General features: G+C 37.3%; 1 protein-coding gene across 1 annotated transcript; it reads right to left on the bottom strand.

The window, feature by feature from the left end:
* Window positions 1-1,483: 1,483 nt before the first annotated feature.
* LOC124135440 lies at window positions 1,484-16,636 on the bottom strand. Its single transcript, XM_046500771.2, has 4 exons — window positions 16,386-16,636; window positions 12,431-13,536; window positions 6,510-6,637; window positions 1,484-4,842 (listed from the first exon to the last, which is right to left on the bottom strand). The coding sequence occupies exons 1-4, from the start codon at window positions 16,493-16,495 to the stop codon at window positions 3,844-3,846; spliced, it is 2,343 nt and encodes a 780-aa protein (XP_046356727.1). The 5' UTR covers window positions 16,496-16,636; the 3' UTR covers window positions 1,484-3,843.
* Between the last annotated feature and the right edge of the window lie 2,384 nt (window positions 16,637-19,020).

Here is a 19,020-nt window from a genome sequence, read left to right as displayed (position 1 = left end):
TTAGGCAATAAATTTCATAAAACTGTATAGTTTTGTTTGCAAAAGAGATAAATTGTGTAAACCGGTTTCACTATCAAAATTGCTTAAATCAAAACAAATCATAATGTAAAGTAGATGATAAATTGGCTGCAACAAAAAATAACAGAAATAAAGTGTTTTGGTATGGTTTAGGTCACTTTCTTCAATATTCCAGCCACTGCAAGGAAACACCGGGAACGGGGTACACAATGTAGCCATGAGGAGAACAAAACCCAAGTCGTAGGAACTACAAGCAATCCTAAAGCTACCCATTGCACTAATTCAAACCAAGAAGGGTATATAATATCAAACAACTTTAATACTGACATGGACCTAAAGAAATGGACAGACCGCTTCAGATCTACCAATAACAAACATGTCAGAAATCAGCAGGAAACAGCCATGCAATAACAAAGGCAACTGCTCATCAACAACTGTAAGTAACATAATTATTCACGTAAATAATGAATGTCAGATATAGTAAAGTATTTTTCTACTTTACCACCAGCATAACCATTCCTTTTAAAAAATCATTTTGATAACATCTCATTTCCAATGTGAATGTAATAAAGTTCCTAAACTTATTGACTAGCCACGAGACCTGAGCATATTTATTCAAGACTACTGGTATTAGTCCTCAGCAGTTAATGAAATCTTGACTCTCCACATTTTCAGGCTGCCCTTGTCCCCTGATGCATTATTTTTATTATGAATTCTACTGACGAAATCACATCTACAGTCTCAATTCTGAATGTATTACACATTATCATCTGTACCTAGGGGGCACGGGGGGCCCAGTCGTCTAAGGCGCCGCGATTCACTGTGCAGAGTTGCGTCCCTTGTTCATGCCAGAAACCTATGATTGTGGGTTCGAATCCCGGTTCGCCCCGATTATGTTTCTAGGTTTGTCAGCACCATACCTGTGCTCTTGGGTTTCACTGAAGAGGTAAACGTCTGAGACCTGCATCACTTCAGGCTTTCCTCCCACATTAAGCTGACACGCTGTGATATAACTGGAATACTGTTAAAAGCGGTGCTAAACCCAACTCACTCACTCACTCATCTGTACCTGCATATAAGCCAATATTATTCATTACAAGGATAACATATATAATCATTTAAATAAATAATAAATTACTAACTGGGAAAAATTGTTACATGTATTTTTTTGGGGGGGTGGGGGAAACAAAGCCTGGTGCCCTCAAAGTTTCACAAGAAGCTTCTTATGAGAAACACTGTTTTCATTTTTTATGGACTAACGAACTTTCAAGCCTTACTTCTACATTATAACCAAGATATTCAATATTCACAAACATATTCATTCTTTGTAACAAATTCAAAATATTTTGAGCCAATATGCTCAAAACAATTTCAGCGAGATATTTTCAGATTCCCACAAAATAACCCAGTCTACTGCTAGAATAGCTGCAACAGTGCAGCTTTTAAACAAGAAGTTGTTATATCCTTAATATTCTTAAAAACCCATAGAAATGATCAAGAGGACAAACATGAGTGATACAATATCTGTTGATTTATACCATTTATATAAGTTGGTATTGTTATGGCAGTTAGAAGACTTGTCATAAGCACCAGACATAATGAAATATATAAATGCACAGTTTGATTTGCATACAACTTTCTCAATTGAATATCAGCCAGATTCACATTATGCAACAGAAGCAATTGCTATTCACATTCTATTCTCACGCCTATTCACAGACGTGCTAGTGAAGTTTAAATAAGTTTACAAAAATAGTTTCTACAACAAGGTACAGTGGCCTGCTTGACAACTCAGAGCACCATTTAAAAACCATGTAAAACAGTTTATGCGTAGTCTCACAAAGTAACATGATCGATGGAAAACAAGACATGAAGCTGACCCAAACAAGAGAACTTCAGCTGAAAGAATAAATTTTTCAGTGAGTGATTCACACTAATTGTTACGTACAGGCATAAAATACCTCCACGTAACAGTTAAAATTACCAAGTGTTTGTTGTACAAACTGGGTTAAAATATAAAAATATTCAATTAAAATTAGTTCAACTATTCTTGCCTCATTTATAACAGTTCATTTTTCTTTGTTTGTTATGAAATGGCATGATTATTCAATAATTCTTACACTTCTTTGTCTGTTATCACTATAGTTTAGTGAAAATATCGATTGACAGGTCAGGTCAGTTCATTTTAGGAAAGTTTAGTTTATCCAAGACAAACCCTATTTAGCATGTTAAGATTGTGATGGTATGTAAAATGTGACTGCTAACATTTCCTATCTCTTGTTACTTTCATTAATATGGCAGTCAATTGTAGAGAACTGAAACTTTATAAATTCATCATCACTCTCAGAAATATTCATGTCATTTAAAAGTAAGATAGAAATTGGTAGATTACAGTCCTAATCTGACACTGGCATGTAATAAGATTGAATGTATTACCTCGATATTTCCGATTGAAGCTCATAATCGAGAAAAGTGTTTCTACTTTACATACTTAAAAAGGCTATCGTGTTTTACAATTTTTAAAACCTTTTTCCCAAATGCCAATAAATAATGTCACTGATAATATATTACAAACAAGTATAGATAAAATCCTATCATGATAAAAACATTAGAATCAGTATTGAAGGAGAATCTGAAAACTGACTTTCTCTGTCTGGCTATCAATATGCATGTGTCAACAATCTGAATACTTGATGAGTGGTGATGGGGTTGACGATATTTCCCATTAATCATTTCAAATACACGAAAGAAGACAACTTTTTTTACAATCAATGATTGACAATTCCAAGAAAATATTATCTCCCTTGAAGTAATTTTTCTGGTAAGTTTAAACCTTCTAAAATAAACTTTGACTGGGTTAAAGAAATAATCAGAAGTTTCAATTATTGATACGCTCATAACTATCAAATTAGATTCTTTCAACTTTACTCCACATAAATTAAAATAGTGAAATGACCTACACTTGCTTCAGCATCACCAAACATCTCGAGTTACTTCAATTTGAAAAATTATGCATCAAGAACAATACTGGATTTCATAATTACTTGACTGAGAACCAAGTTTTCATATCCTTAAAGCTGTCTTGGTCAATTCATTCCTTACAGGCCCCGCCCAGTCAGTATTACAATGTCAGGAATATCACACTGTGTGTGCATCCTAGTGTCACTTATATGGAACCAAAGTCTAAGACAACCCAAAGTACACAGCCCTTGTAAAAGTTGCACCTAATGCCATATAATCACAAAAGTGTATACCAGTAACTAAACATGAATGGCTTCCTTACTTGGACTTGATTAGAAAACATACTAGTTTTTCCATTAAGTAACAAAATGAATGGTTTCCCTGGTATTTTTGTCCAAGATTACCTCACAATGCAGTTGTGGTGTTTCTTGTCATTTGTCGTTACTCCAACATTAAAGAATGTTTGACTGTTCTGTGCATTAAGCTGTATTAAAATATTACTTTAATAACATTTTATTTCTTATTAGATGATTTGCTCTGAAGACATTGGTTAAGAACTAAGAATGTATTATTTGAAAAAAAACCTAACAAACTGTTTTGAATATGAGACAAATTAAAAAAACTTTTTGTCTCCAAGTAGACAACATGAACCAAAAACCTTCCAGGGTAATTTTTTTGCCAAATATGGCGCTAACGATTTGCTAGTATGATTCTCCTAATATCATCTGAATGTTACTGTGTTCACGTTAAAAGTTTCAAGAACATTTTCACAAGGGTTCCTATATAAGTAACCCAAACTGCCCTATTTAGCTTGGTACTTTGACAATGCCGCTATGAGATTAGATAGGGTAGGAATAACAAAGTCTAGTTGTGAACTCGTTTGTAGAAAAGAATATAAGCATTCTCGCGTAGTTCTCTAGTTGTCAGCTCATATTCCATGTTCACTTCCGCGACATTCTCGTCATCAAACCGATACCACTTGTCATCCACCAAACAGTAACTGATGTAATGGCCATGGTTTGTGCTCTCAGCTCCAAGGTGGACGCAGACGCTGAAGAGGTTGTACGAGTGGTTGAGGTCGATAGCTGTGAGATCTTCTCTTCGCGTCACTGTGTCATAGATGATGTTGGTCAGGTTGAGATCTTTGATACGAATGCTAACAGGCGCTTTAATCTTCCTGGACCTACCAGTGCGCTGGTTGTAGGTAAATCTCATTAGCTGAATAGCCAGGCACTCAGGTAACTGTCTTAAAAGGCACCGTCGTTGCACGTCTCGAATATGCTGCCGAGTTTGGTTCCCAATCCCCTGACAAGCCTCAATGATGGGAGTGGAGGTTTTGAAGATATTGTCATGGAAACCACTATCATTAATAACGTCCCTCTGCCCGACGATGGGGGACATGAAGGCTGGAGGGGGAGCTGGGCTTTGAACTGCCGAGTCAATGCTCATGTTCCGTGTCACACTTCTAGTCCGTGGCGTGCTAGACATATACACATCATTCACTGCGTTCTTCTTCACCTTCTTCTTGCCCTTATTGGCATCTGCTCTACAAAATGTGCAGTCCATTTCATCTGGCCCCATCAGATGCTCTATATGGCAGAAACTAGTGAAACAGTCTTCTAGATACACCACCCCTGAGACTTCCCGTGGTGCTGCGATGGGGACAGGGAGGATGTTGAAAGCTTGAAGGTTCACAGATATGTGGTTGTCTGTTAGACAGTGATAGGCCTCTACAAGCTGCCCAGTGAAGAGATCATCTATGATAGATTCATTTTCCTGCTTGTGCTGAAGCCACTCCAAGTCAGAAAGACGCTGTATTGGCTCAGCATAAGAGTCGTTCTCAAGTCCATTGGCAAGCTCAATCTAGAAATTAATTCAAATAAACAGTAAGTAATTTTGTGTGATGAGATCAAATTTGATGTGCATATTTTTGGACAAAAGAGATTTTCATATTATTAAGTGTAAAGGTCGGAGTGAAATATAGCATACCCGGTAATGGATGAGAAGAAGGTTCTCAGGAGTATTCTATTTTACTGTTATACAGGAATATATCTTATAAATTGTGGTAACAAAAATGAATATGATTGATGCAACTTAAAGTTTTCCCCTTTTTCATTCTAGTGCGAGACTAAATTTCACATTAGGTGAGTTGAAAAGGGGCATGTGTGTGTGTGGCTGCTTGGACAAGTCAGTGCAGGCCACTGAGACACTATGCTGCATGTATACCCCACTCTGACCCAGCATACTGACAGTCATTGTTTTATCCCCTTAATGGCAAGCACCAGGCAGGGTAACAACAAGTACCAAATATTAACATATTTTGGTATTATGCGGCCAGAGGATCAAATCACCAACCTTCTGCTCTCATGGCAGACATGCTATCCACTACCCCACTGGCTGTTAACCAAGACAATTAATGTATATCAGATGAAAATGTAACCCCTATAGCAGGGTTAGAATTTAATTGAAAAGCTTTACTAGCCCGGGTAAAGATAAAATGCCCTTGTAATGTTAAAACAATGGGGAAATTGGGCAACTGTACTAGCCTGCTGGAATTTGTACTAGCCCCTGCTGTAGACACAGAAACAGATAGTGGTCATCATAGTGACATCACCCGTGACAGAAGGGGCGTGTCAAGCTCACTCAAGCTCTCAACATGTTTCAGAAGCATAAACCTGATTAAATTGGGCTCTAACAATACATTTGATACCATACATATCTTGATAGTAAGGTCATAGAATGATAACATATGATACATGAAAACTGTACACTTGACATATGAAGGTAACATTTTGATCATCAAAGAAAACAAATAGTAGAAAACAAATAGTAGCAACAAACTATATATTTGGGTCAATTACTAAAATTACATAAGTGTGTCACATGTCGCATGAGGGCTTTTGTGCATTATTCACTGCAGTTGAGTACAGGAATAGGTGATGCCTGCATTTGATTAGTAAATAAAGATGTGTAAAGATATTTAGGTGTGCAAGCCTGCATTTGATTAGTAAACATGGTAAACAAAGAAGATGTGTAAAGATATTCTGGTGTGCAAGCCTGCATTTGATTAGTAAACAAAGAAGATGTGTAAAGATATTAGCGCATGTGTAAATATATCAGCGCAAACTTTGACCGACCAATGGAATGACAAATCAGAAGGCAGCTTTCTCGTGCTTTACGGCACTAATTTCAAATTGGCGACTACGCTTCGAAACATATTTTGACAAATTCTCGATTACAAATTTGAAACCTGAACAAAAGAACATTCTGGAATGGCTAAGAGATGGTCTGGATTGTATGGATTCGGTCTTAAAACCTGTAACTATCGTTTTGAGTTAAAGTTTTCCAGGTTGCATGATCAGAAATCCCATTCTGACTGTCACTTTCATAATCTGGTAAGCGATGCTCTGATTGGTCAGATGAAAGGTCGTTTTGATGTGACCCCTAATGGGATGTCCTCAGATCTTTGTATAGCGGTAGCGAGAACTGAGGTCTGATTTTAATGAGATTGCTTCTAAAGAGACAATTACCTCTCGTCTACACGCATCCTTAAGGTCAAGTATTGTCCGAGAGTTGAGGTCACCGTAGATGAACTTTAGCACTGCCAATGTTGGGCTTGAAAACCGCTCCTCACCCCTCCGTGAGCCATTGGTCTTGTCTGAAACAGGGGAGTACACACTGCATGGAATCCAACACTAGCATCCATCATCGCATTGACTCTCGGAACACAAAGCATGATCCAGCATTCTTTCAAAACTAAATATTGCATATTTCAAAAGATTTATTGCTTGTTTAATAGTACTGCATGATAAATCAGTGTGGATCAAATTTCCCATTATTTCCATCCTACCAGGGTCAACATGATCAATGTATTTGTGTTCATGCATTCCTGTATAAAAGAATTGAATTCGGCAAGAAACAAAACTACTCAAAGATATGTAGCTCACAAGGTGTTCAAAGAGCAAATAGACAAAATTCTCAATTATCTAAAGTAAAATCATACAGGTCAATAAAGGTTCAAAATACAATAATAAACGCCGCAGGTTAAATAACAGTGTAGGTGAAAAAATGGTAAATAATAGGAAATGATCCAAAAAGACATTTTCAAAATATGATTTGTGTATGTTTTAATCAGATTCAAATTCTGTCTACAAGTATTTATGTATTATTTAGAAACACCTTTGCCTGCAAGTTTCAACATAAGCATTATGATTTCAGGGGGCATGTTAAGTTTCAAGGTTGTTACAAAGACTGATGAAGAACACTTCATCATGACAGAGGCCACATGACCCTTTGATTCAGGTCAGCTGAAAAAGTATCTGTAAATTTCCATAATGATCATACTGAACATGCTGGAATTATTCTATGGTTTGATTAAAGTTGATGACACATTCTCTGGGACACCATAACAACCACCATTATTAATATCTTAACTTACATTTACAGACATAAAAGACAAATAAGAAAAACTATAACCTAATATGCTACAATCTAACAGAAACAGTAGCAAGCATGCTCTCCACAGTGTACTTGACATGCAACAACTGACAATCAATACATGATCGGGGCAAGAGAGTGCAGTTCCAAACCAATGACTGTTAAGTTGATCAGTATTGATCGAGTGAGTCAGTGAGGAAGGAGGGTATACAGTTAATGCTGGAGCTATGAAAAGGTTGTGATATTTAAATCTTGCTCACACAAAAATGTTAAAAAAACTGCATGCTAGCAAAGTCAACCATGAAATACATTTTGTCAATGAGGAAGTGAAAATGTAGTTTACTGTGAGAACATTGAATGTTTTTGTTGACACTGGCTAACAGTAATTTCTATCTCAGTGTACATGGTGTATAACCTTATTTGTTTGTTTGTTTGTTGCTTACAGACACATTCTTTCTGCCAGCTACTTTTCCAGATTGAAGACAAACCTATGACGCCTTTATTCACTGGATATGAGTAAATGAAAAAAGCAAATAAATTTTGTTGAAAATTGAAAACAGGTTGGTCATCTAGGTTGCAGGAATCTGTTCAGTTTTGACAAGTTTGACATATATATTCTTTAAGGCATTTTTACCATATAAGAAGATGTAAAAATAAGTCTAATTTGTGCGATCTTGAATAACATGTGATGCATCAGAGGGTGACTGTCAGTGTTACAGCTGTATCATCCAAGGCCTGTACAGTTATGGATTCTAGGACTTTGACTTTGAGCAATGACCACAACTATCAGGATACAATGTCGATCAGGTATTTGTCAAATTTGTCAAGTGGTCTAACCCAGTAAACTACAATTTTATTTCTCTTTGACAAATTAACCTGAGAAATGATTCATAGTGTGTGCAAAGGCTGTATCAATTCACTTTGTTGCAATACAATATTATCTCAATGTGACCATTAGGTGCTGTGATATGATACAATTACAATGTATGCAAACACGACACTTTTCATGTTAAAGACACTATTAACTGCTGCATTGCAAAATGCAACTCAAAGCAATATTTACTTATTCATTAGAGTCAAGAAATATTTACTCATTCATTAGTCAAGCAATATTTACTCAGTCAATACTTATAGTCAAGCAATACTTACTCATTCATTATAGTCAAGCAATATTTACTCACTCATTCATTATAATCAATCAATATTTACTCATTCATTATAGTCAAGCATTTTTTACTCATTCATTATAGTCAAGCATTTTTTACTTATTCATTATAGTCAAGCATTTTTTACTCACTCATTCATTATAGTCAAGCATTTTTTATTCATTCATTATAGTCAAGCATTTTTTACTCATTCATTATAGTCAAGCATTTTTTACTTATTCATTATAGTCAAGCATTTTTTACTCACTCATTCATTATAGTCAAGCATTTTTTATTCATTCATTATAGTCAAGCAATATTTACTCATTCATTATAGTCAAGCAATATCTACTCACTCGTTCATTATAGTCAAACAATATTTACTCATTCATTATAGTCAAGCAATCATACATTGCGTAAGATGCATTCACAATTTGAGTCATATTCAGAAAGACTGGAGAACGATTTACATACCATTCATCATCCTCAATTATCCAAGTAACTACACCAGTGTATTAAATCTGTTATAATCTACTCTTAGCTAGAAAATCCTGAGCCCTGTTCCACAAAACGATCCAAGTGCTGCAACTGTTAGAAGTCTATGCTAAAATATGGGAGTTTTGATTATCAGAACACAGATGCATGTCCTTATCAGCGTATGCTCACAATATCAGCTGTAGTTGAGGGCGTACACAAGCCAAGTACTGGTAACATCAACAATCATTTCAATCATGATAGAACATTGTCACGGCTAACACCTGGACCCACTTGCACAAAGCAATCTTACTTCTTAGCGCTAAGACTATCGTAAGCCTATGTCAAAGTATGGGAGTTCCAGTCATCTTTGCACTAAGATCACTTTGTGCAAGTGGGCCCAGGGCATGATTTAAGGAACTTGATTTCACTTGCCCCAGATGCATGTTGACATGAAAGCCTAGTTGCACCAAACAAAACCAGGTTGCACCCTGGTCCTATACATTTATGAAATTGATGTACTAACTGTCTAAATAATTACAATTTCAGATATCTGATGAATGTGTTGTGACGTTCTATACAATTAGTACTTACAACTGTCATGTGATTTATTATCAGCAGCTGAACTGCTTGTGGTAATGGTCTAAAATGTCTTTATTGACTTTTGCTTCATGCTTGTCATGATTTTCAATCATAACGTCGAAGAAAGATTAAGGAACAACACTAGCTTGTGCTGGACATCTAGGCTGATAAATCATATAAATTAATGACTTATTGCTGTAAAACGCAATGCACATAATCTTGTAGTACCCACGGTTTGATGACGTCAAGCCAATAAAAGCATGACAAATTAAATATAAAACAGGGATTAATCAATACTCATGTAGTATTGTAAATAAAGCTTAGAGGTATTGAGTGTGTTCAAAGATCGATGTGTGAACATGGTGAACAAGTAAGGGTTAGACACAAAAATTAAAATATTTGACAAAGATATTAGGTTGCATTTTCCAATAATATGTTGTATTGGTGCATGTTTTATAGCTAAATCGAGCCTTGAACACTGTCATTCTCTAGTCTTGCGCCATGACTGTGGAATTTATACATATAGAGACATTATTTTTACTAAAAGCCTAGGCATGTCTCGATCAAATTAAACCAAGTCTAGTTTCCTTATGCTGTATATATGAAAACAGCAGCATGAAGAAAAAAATTACAAATATTTTAAAGAAATGTTTTCATAAACTAAGTGTTCGTCTAACTGTCATTCATACCTGGTTTAAAATGGGGCTACAGTAGCAGCTTTAGAAATTTGCTCTAGTGTAATAGTCCTTGCCAAGTTGGTCAATAGTTAAGGTATCATAAGGACAAGTAGAAATTTTCCCTTTTCAAGAGTTTTGCTATATGTTATCATTATAAGGACTAGTGAACTAAAACTGTTACTTTCTCTCGCTGAGTAGCGAATGGGGCCACGGTGTATTTCACAATAGAATGATTTGTTTGTTGTTTAACACTGCAATCAGCAATATTCCCGCTACTTGACTGCAGCCTGTAAATAATCAAGTGGACCAACCCATCCAGTGATTCGTATCATGAACAATGATCCATGCCATTGGGGTTCAATGACACGTATTCTGTCTCCCAGACCCTTGAGAATTATTATTTAAAAGGAGTCTTACGACTAGCTTAGGTTGCTGGGAACAGGTTCTACCAGAATCCCCACAGGGGGTCATAATGGAATAAGAGATAATAATGTACTATATATATACAAGGATGTAAAAAAAAATGTACGACACCAGTTCAAACTCAGTCTTAACAAGTATCACTTAGACAAGCATGCAAACTTTCATTCATGTAACTTTAGTAGTTTGAGAGAGGATTTGTCCCCATTGCATACACTATGCACTATATTGAAAAGCATGGGGCAAGGTCAATACCTGTGTAAAAAATTAATTCAAGACACCAATTTGCAAACCCATTTAAGATCATGACTAGTGATATCAGTGTAATGTAAAATTACATTTCTCTAATTTAAATACTTTTTAAGAAAATCTGTCCCCTTTGAGAAGCAGACGGACGGACGTACGGACAAACTCTGTTCCTCTATCCACACAGCCCCACTCCGTGGCTTGGGGATAATAATACTAAAAGAATTGTCAAGAAAAAATTAATAATATAGCTGATGCCATAGTATAATAATTTCTTTACTCTAGTCATACATACTTAACTGTATTGTTTTGTTCAAGATACAAGTGGAGGCATCAGATCTACCTCACATGAACTGAAACAAGCACTGTGTACTGTGAGTCATGCATCACGCTTCCTATTTCCCCTCGCTACACTTGTACAGGTAAGTATACTGTACACATGCTGCAAGTACTTATAAGCATAAAAAATATAAATATATTTGAAAAGGAGATACACTTGCTGGAGTTGTCACATGAAAGGTAATATAGACAGACCAAAAAATAGACAATTAAAACTGTATACTAATGTCAGTCCCACAGATCATTAGGTCAGTGACCAATTGAGCGAGAAAGCGTCTTGTGTGCAGTGTTAAACAGATGTCAAATCATGTAAGTTGCAGTAGGATATGTGGATTCACTTCCAGATAGTATATAAAGCAAGATTTATAAATTCTGAAATACAGTGTATGCAGGTCTGAGATGGAGAGTCTTCTGCTCGTTTGTGTATTGTAAAAGTGTTTTCCTTCTCATGCTTACCATGCTAATTGGTATCGCATCTTTACAAATATATTTACAATTAAAATCATGAATGAAAATGAAAGACCTTGATGCTGAATACTTGCCACTAGTCCAAAGTCTAGGTCAAGTAAACTTCTGTTCGATCATGTATGCCCAGCTAATACAGCTGTAGAAACTAACACTTTTAGTCTACTGGTCCTTATCATGATAACATGTAGCAAAACCCTTTAAAATGGCAAATTTCTACTAGTCCTTATGATACCTTAAATATTTGGCAGTTTGGCAAGGACTACAGGACTAGTGCCAATTTCTAACGCTGTGATAATAGTCCACACTAAAATCTACTGAAAATGATGCTAAGGGCCAAGTTTTGGCAAGTAGGCGTTAATGTGAGAAACATGTAAACAATCAAAGGTAATTTTAAAACTGAAAAATGGAAATATGTTAACTATTGCACAAAAAGCATTCATTGATAAAACATGAAAATTTCACCAACAAAATCCAACACCCATGAAATCCACAAGATTACAAGCGCAAGCCATTAGATATGGTGGGCAGATTATTTAGGGGGGGTGGGGGGGGGTGGGGGCTGAGGGGTTTGGAGATCGGGAGGACATTCCGCATGCAATCCAATTAATGACGAACGTGTGACAAGCAATAAGATGAGGTAGACAAGTAGTGAGCAATCAGTACCAGCCTGCAGAGCCTTCCGGTTCTTATTGAGAATGTTATGCACTGACTCCAACAACCACATAAGAAACTCAGCTGCGTCCTGCTGGACTTGACCTTGACCTGGTGGAGCCATCAGGCCGCTGTTGAGGGCCGACACAGACTGTCTGAAGGTAGTGTGGTCAAGGACACTAACATCGTTGCTTCCGACTGGGAGACTGCACTGTTGGAGGAGTTCTACAAAGGTTGTGAGGAGGAGTGACTCGGCCACTCCACACTCCAGTTCTTTGGCAGCATCTACTGAGAGGTAGGTGACAAGGTGAGGACTTCGAGCTAGAGACTGCACAATGGAGTTCATAAAACACAGATTCTGACCATTGTTTTTCAACCCTGGGGGTTTGGGGGATTGACTGTTCAGTCCAAAAGCTGACATAAATTTAGTTCTGATTGTTGATGTTCCCGAATATGCCCCTGCAGCTAAAGACGACCCTGCAATAGGCTTGGGGAGAAGTGTTGAACCTTCTGGGCGGAGTGGACGGCGACGCAGTTCTTTCCCATCAAACCAGGCCACTTTCTGGGGTAGATTGTCTTCCAGTTTGCGTCCTACCATTGGGACACCCTGTCTGGATGTCACCGGACTCTCCCTAGAAACTACAGGGTCAGGGACAGGCTGTGGGCCTCTCTGTCTTAGGCTTAGCCATTTGGAGGGTCTAGACCAAAACCAACTATGAGGTTCTTTTTGACTATGTCCCTGTTTCTGACTTACTAGATGGGCACTGTGGTCGGTCCCTGCTGCACTGTACGGCCCCACTCCTCCAGGGGGCACCTGCTGGTAGTATGGAGGGAATGGCATTGTGGTATTGGGCTGGACAGGGTGGCGCTGGCGAGACAGTTGCTCGCGCATGTGTTCCATGCTCTCCTCGTGCTGCTGGTACTCCTCCCATCGTGTTTTCAGGAGGTTCCACCAGTATCGGAAGTCTATGCGGCCATACAGCTGAGTATATATGAATGTGACAGTGGTCAGCAGAAGCAGGAGGTAGGGCACATGGTCAAACAGGTAGATGCCGACTGACACAGCAGACAAGATGAGTGATTCATACAACCAAATTGTCCTCTTCTCATCATCATTCCTGGAGAAATAAAAACATAATAGATATCATAATCACCCTTAATAAAAAATTCAAATTACGAGGACATGCAAGAGGACCTGAGAGAAATTCATGATGGACAGTTAAATTTTAACAAAGGGTATTTTGCCAATATTAATCATGTTAATGAGGTAGTGACATTAGTGATGATTACAGAGGGGTGAGGGTGCAAAAATGCACTTCTTTAGGATGGCAGCCTGTAAATAATCAAATCTGGACAAGACAATCCAGTGTTTCATATTGTGAGCAGTGAGCATTGGGGTATGTTGACAAGTAATCAACCAAGGCACTGGGCCTGACTACCCGTTTCCAAAGTACCAAAGCGGTTTAATCTACAACTACAAGATATATCTTTCAATTTCAGCATATCAAAGGTAGTGACAAGTGAATATTTAACTTTAAAAGGGACTTAATACCATTCTTAACATCATATAATTTCCATTTGGAAAAGAGCATGTTAAGCATGTTAAGCATGTTAAGAACGTGAGCAAGTGTTATAACCATAACATTGTTAAAACATATGAATTTGTTGCAATGATTGGTAATGCTCTAATTTACATTTTGAAACAATAAGTTTATAGAACTAAGAATACATATGTCAATGTACACCACTCAATTGATTATCTGACAATGTTTTATCATCTTGATGACATCTTATAGCTTAAGCTTCATAATTTATCCCAAAGTTTAGAATAAATAAGTTATCAATTTGAAATGGATCAAACGTACAAACACATGAACATGGTAAACATGTCAAAAGCCATACAATAAACACTGAGAAATAAATCCCCTATATCATGCTGATCCTGTTTAATAATCATGAATATAGTACCTTTTTATGTGTGTCTGTTTAACGCCTCACTCAGCAATATTCAAGCCATATGATGGCGGTTAGTACATAATCAGATCTGGACCAGACAATCCAGTGATTGACATCATTTGCATCGATCTACACAATTGGGATATGATGACATGTATCAACCAAGTCACTGAGCCTAACCATCCGATCCCATTAGTCGCCTCTTATGACAAGCATGGGTTGCTGAAGACCTATTCTAAACTGGAATCTTCATGGGACATAATATACAACATACTGCAGCACATGAATGATGAATAGCATGTAAAGTGTTTTCCATTTGACAATGACACTAGATTCTGCATGCTCTCAGCTGTTTTGGCATCAGAAGAAACATATATTATAAAATGATAATTATTTAGTTATTAATCATCATCATTATTATAAACATCTATGATTAGGAAGTGAAATCCCCAATATTTTTAGCTGTTCCATTACAGGGGGAATGTAGTTCAAGTCCGAGAGGCCGTCCTATTCAAGCCAGTGTAAGGGTGTGTAAGGAACATGTTTGCTTGGCTACTCTTGTACAAATAGATCACCCGCATTCACTGTTACACTCATGTATGGAGAGCTCACTCTAGACCTATTTTTATAATAGCAGGAATGTTTTTTAAACCAAGAGCATGAATGACCCAGCAATGCACACAGTAATTTGAATAGAGCGAAGATTCATGTAATTTTAAATATGTTAGTCGCCAGGACATGCTACTACGCCACAAGGCTGTTAGTGTGACAAAGAGCTTTTCTGAAACAGAATAGATTGAGTTTATAAACAAGTAGTTATATAGACATATTCCATGAACAGATCATGCTCAAGTATTCAGTACATATGCTCATACTTATAAAGCTTCAAATCATGGTAATAGTAGTTCAAATAAGTGAGCTAAAGCATGAGTCTACATTTTGCAGTGATTAAAAGATTATCATTTTAAAGAAATCACAATGGATTAACAAATGATTAGCAAATAACTTAAATGCCTAACAAACTTTTGGCATGTTATTGTTAGTTTGATTGGATTTTAGGTGTGTTGTTAATATCATGATATACATGATATATGCATTTGCTTACCCTCAACATGTTCCAGTAAGTTTAACTTATAACATTTTTAAATGAATAATTTAAGTTTACTTTACCATGATGATAACATTCCTAAAATGAGTGATACAACTAGGCCTGACAATCCCAAAATAAAGTTATAAATCATTACAACAAGAACAGTTGATATGAGCCCAAATCGTTATCAGAATTCTCATTCATTTCACTACACGAACAAAACATTAAATCGTGAATATGATGAAGTGTAGTACCTTTGACTTTGATGTGTAAAATGTAAAAGCACTTGATCATGTTGATAGAGGACATACATAAAAAAAGATAAATTCTGCCAGTGTGAATGAATCGGTCAAAATCAGTTGACATGGATGGTTTAGATGTGAGGTGAAACATTGACAACTTGGCCTAATCATTCATAGATGCTGATAGTTCAAGATTCCAGTGCTTAACGAGTATGTAAGGTTCAAGGCATTGCTTAATTATTACAATGCATACCGAGTTTATCTTCATTATTTATTTACACTATTCTGAGTGATTTATGTATCGACTTGGTAGCATGTCAGAGACATTGTCAAGAAAACTAACAACGAAAAAGCAATAAACAATGTTTTGTCCGAAACTAGAATTGTCCTGACATTCAGTTGATTGATTACACAGTGACAATCTTAACACTAAAACATGGTGCCGACACGATACTTGTCATAGTATAATGGCTATAATAGGCCTAATGTTAAACATAAATTGAAACACCGTAACATTTAAACAGGTGTGCTGAGAGTAGAAGACTTGCAGAAAACTGAGAACCAGAATAGAGAATCAATGAGCTCAAGAACACAACCAGAACACTACACGACATAGCGTGAAGACGGTACCGGTTATGTAATGTAGCAAGCACCTGTAACACACAAAAAAACCACTCACGTTGCTTCTCGCAAAGGTGTCTTTGCCACAACATCAACCAAAATGAAAAACACAAAATCCAGCAGGGAATTATACATGAAAGAGTAGATCGTCGATAAAATCCACCACATGATGATTCGATCTCGATACGATCTACTCGTCAGACACTGTCATTATCACATTTGTGCTATGGATCCAGTTATCCCACAATTTTTTGCGGCCCGAGTACACAACGGTTTAAATTTCGGCACAAAAATGGCGGCTTCCTCTAACGCATGCGTAGCGGAAGTTATTTGGGCTTTGTGGGAATTCCGAAAAGTATCATACTATTTACGTTACAACTTACAACTATAATGTCATTCTTTAATCCGCTCGTGCGTGTTATCAAAATATTAGCAAACGCGATTTTGTCAAATATTTGAATCGTCGTTATCTTTTAATTGCGCCTATCACGTCTTATGTAGAGCAAACAGTTTTGTTCCTTTCATCTGAGAACTCGAAACACCATGTATATACAACATTATTGCGCACCTATCTCAATATTTATGCCGGGATATCACACTCGAATAGGATCATGGTCATGGTTTAGTTTGCTCATTTTAATGTTGAGAAACCAGATGATCATAACAATTTGTATACAATCAAAATTGAATTGTTTTCAATAAATGATTGAAGAAGGTGGATGCTTGTGCAACTGCTTATTGACCGAAAAATCATGTTTAACTCATCGTGATAGTGAGATGTATAAGGACAGTTGTCTGAATAACAACGTACTTTTTATGGTACTGTTGACAATTTAATTTTGCCTTTAGGGTCTACTCCATGAGAAAAAGTAACCGCGGGAACCGCATAAGTAAACTTAAGCACAAAAGCAAAAAAATACTTCTCATTATTCTCGGGTACACCCATGTTTGATTGTTGATTGATTTCCACGCACACAGAATGACACTGACGGTTTCTAAAAAAAAAAAATATGGCCGTCTACCGTCGTTTAGAAAAGGTCTTAAAGAATGTAAAACAAATCGTTTATATCACTGTTTGATTGACATTCTCGAAGTTGGTGAGCAACTTATGAACACTTGCATCTATATTGGCCAAGACCCGCTGATCGTGGGTTCGAATACTAGTTTCACGGAGATCATTATCCGATCCCCTACCCGTGATCGTGGCTTTTTACAAAAGTGGTACGCAATCATTTATTCGCTTTTCTACCACACGCCGCAATCTGAAATGGCGTTTAAAGCGGCGCTAAACTCACCTCACTCACTCTAAAAATAGACCCGTGAAGATCCGTGTTAGAATTGGTCTTCAGCAACCCATGCAGGCTTGTCGTAAAAGATGACTGTGTTTGCCGTAAGAAGCGACTAACGGGATCGGGTGCTCAGGCTCGCTGACTGTCATCGTATCCCAATTGCGAGGATCGATGTCCATGATGTCAATCACTGGATTGTCAGGTCTAGACTCGATTATTTACAGATCGCCGTCATATAGCTGGAATATTGCTGTGTGCGGCGTTAAACAAGAAACAACAACACTCTAAAACTAAGAGATAATTATAGACGTCTATTTGTGAGATAAACGTACTGTGTTTTCAATGTAAAGCTGCGCTTTCGGGTCTAAATCCAGTTTAGCGATGTCACATCTGAAGGGCAACCCAGCTTTCCATTGAAAACTCAGTTTGTATATCGCCATTCTCTCATGGCAAAACTAGACGCGAACTCTTTGGTGTTTGGAAAGGTATCGAGTGAAGCGGCATTAGAATAGTTTAATCATTTAGAATGGATTGTCGGTGTGAATAAGAAGACGTCGATACCAGCCTTTGTAGCGCTGTATATGCTGAGAAATTGTTTCTTTACATCATTATATTTCACTCGCATATATCAGGCAATATTGTAGATGTTGATTGTTTTTTTAACGACGCACTCAGCAATATTCCAGCTCTATGACGGCGGTCTGTAAGTAATCGAGAGTGGACCAGACATTCCAGGGATTGACATATAATGAGCATGGATTTTCGCATTTGGGATACTTTATACGATGATATGCATCAACCTCAGCGAGCCTGACTACCCGATCCCGTTAGTCGCCTCTTACGACAACCATTATTATAGTGTTTGTTGAGCCCAATGGGAAAATTCCATGCAGTGCTGACTTCTTTTCAAGCATTGGCAACCTTGCCATGGTCTAGTAATCTACATAATGATTGTATACTGGATATAGTTAAATGGGCCACACGTCAAAATGGTCACAATCACATTGGTCAAAACGGCCACAAAAATCAAAAGGGTCACAAACCCATAGTTAAAAGGGCCACACCGAAAGGTCAAAATGGCCACACCATAAGGTTAAAAGGGCCACACCGAAAGGTCAAAATGGCCACACCATAAGGATAAAAGGGCCACACCGAAAGGTCAAAAGGGACACAGACCAAAAGTGGCGACATTATAAAACATAAAAGTATGCAGTTTGCATGTTTTGCATCTTTATTCATTTCACAACAAATATATTTAACAGTAGGCATGCATCAACATCACAAAGCACGTCTTCTTTTGAGCAGCACAATCCGAGTTCTTAACCTGGGGTATTCTTATACTTGTCCATGCAGCACATATATAGGTACAGATTCACCCGAGCGTGGTGACTGGTAAGGCAAGAT

This window comes from Haliotis rufescens, unplaced genomic scaffold (genome assembly GCF_023055435.1).
Source record: "Haliotis rufescens isolate VD_foot unplaced genomic scaffold, xgHalRufe1.0.p SCAF_70, whole genome shotgun sequence".
NCBI lineage: Eukaryota > Metazoa > Mollusca > Gastropoda > Lepetellida > Haliotidae > Haliotis > Haliotis rufescens.
This window is presented reverse-complemented; position numbering and strand designations above follow the sequence as displayed.

Excerpts from the sequence above, each read along its gene's own strand:
- LOC124135440 (XM_046500771.2), bottom strand. The coding sequence starts at position 16,495 with ATGTGGTGGATTTTATCGACGATCTACTCTTTCATGTATAATTCCCTG. Across the intron at positions 13,537-16,385 it reads ACACCTTTGCGAGAAGCAAC|GAATGATGATGAGAAGAGGA; the intron begins GTGAGTGGTTTT and ends TTATTTCTCCAG. Across the intron at positions 4,843-6,509 it reads AGGATGCGTGTAGACGAGAG|ATTGAGCTTGCCAATGGACT; the intron begins GTAATTGTCTCT and ends ATTAATTTCTAG.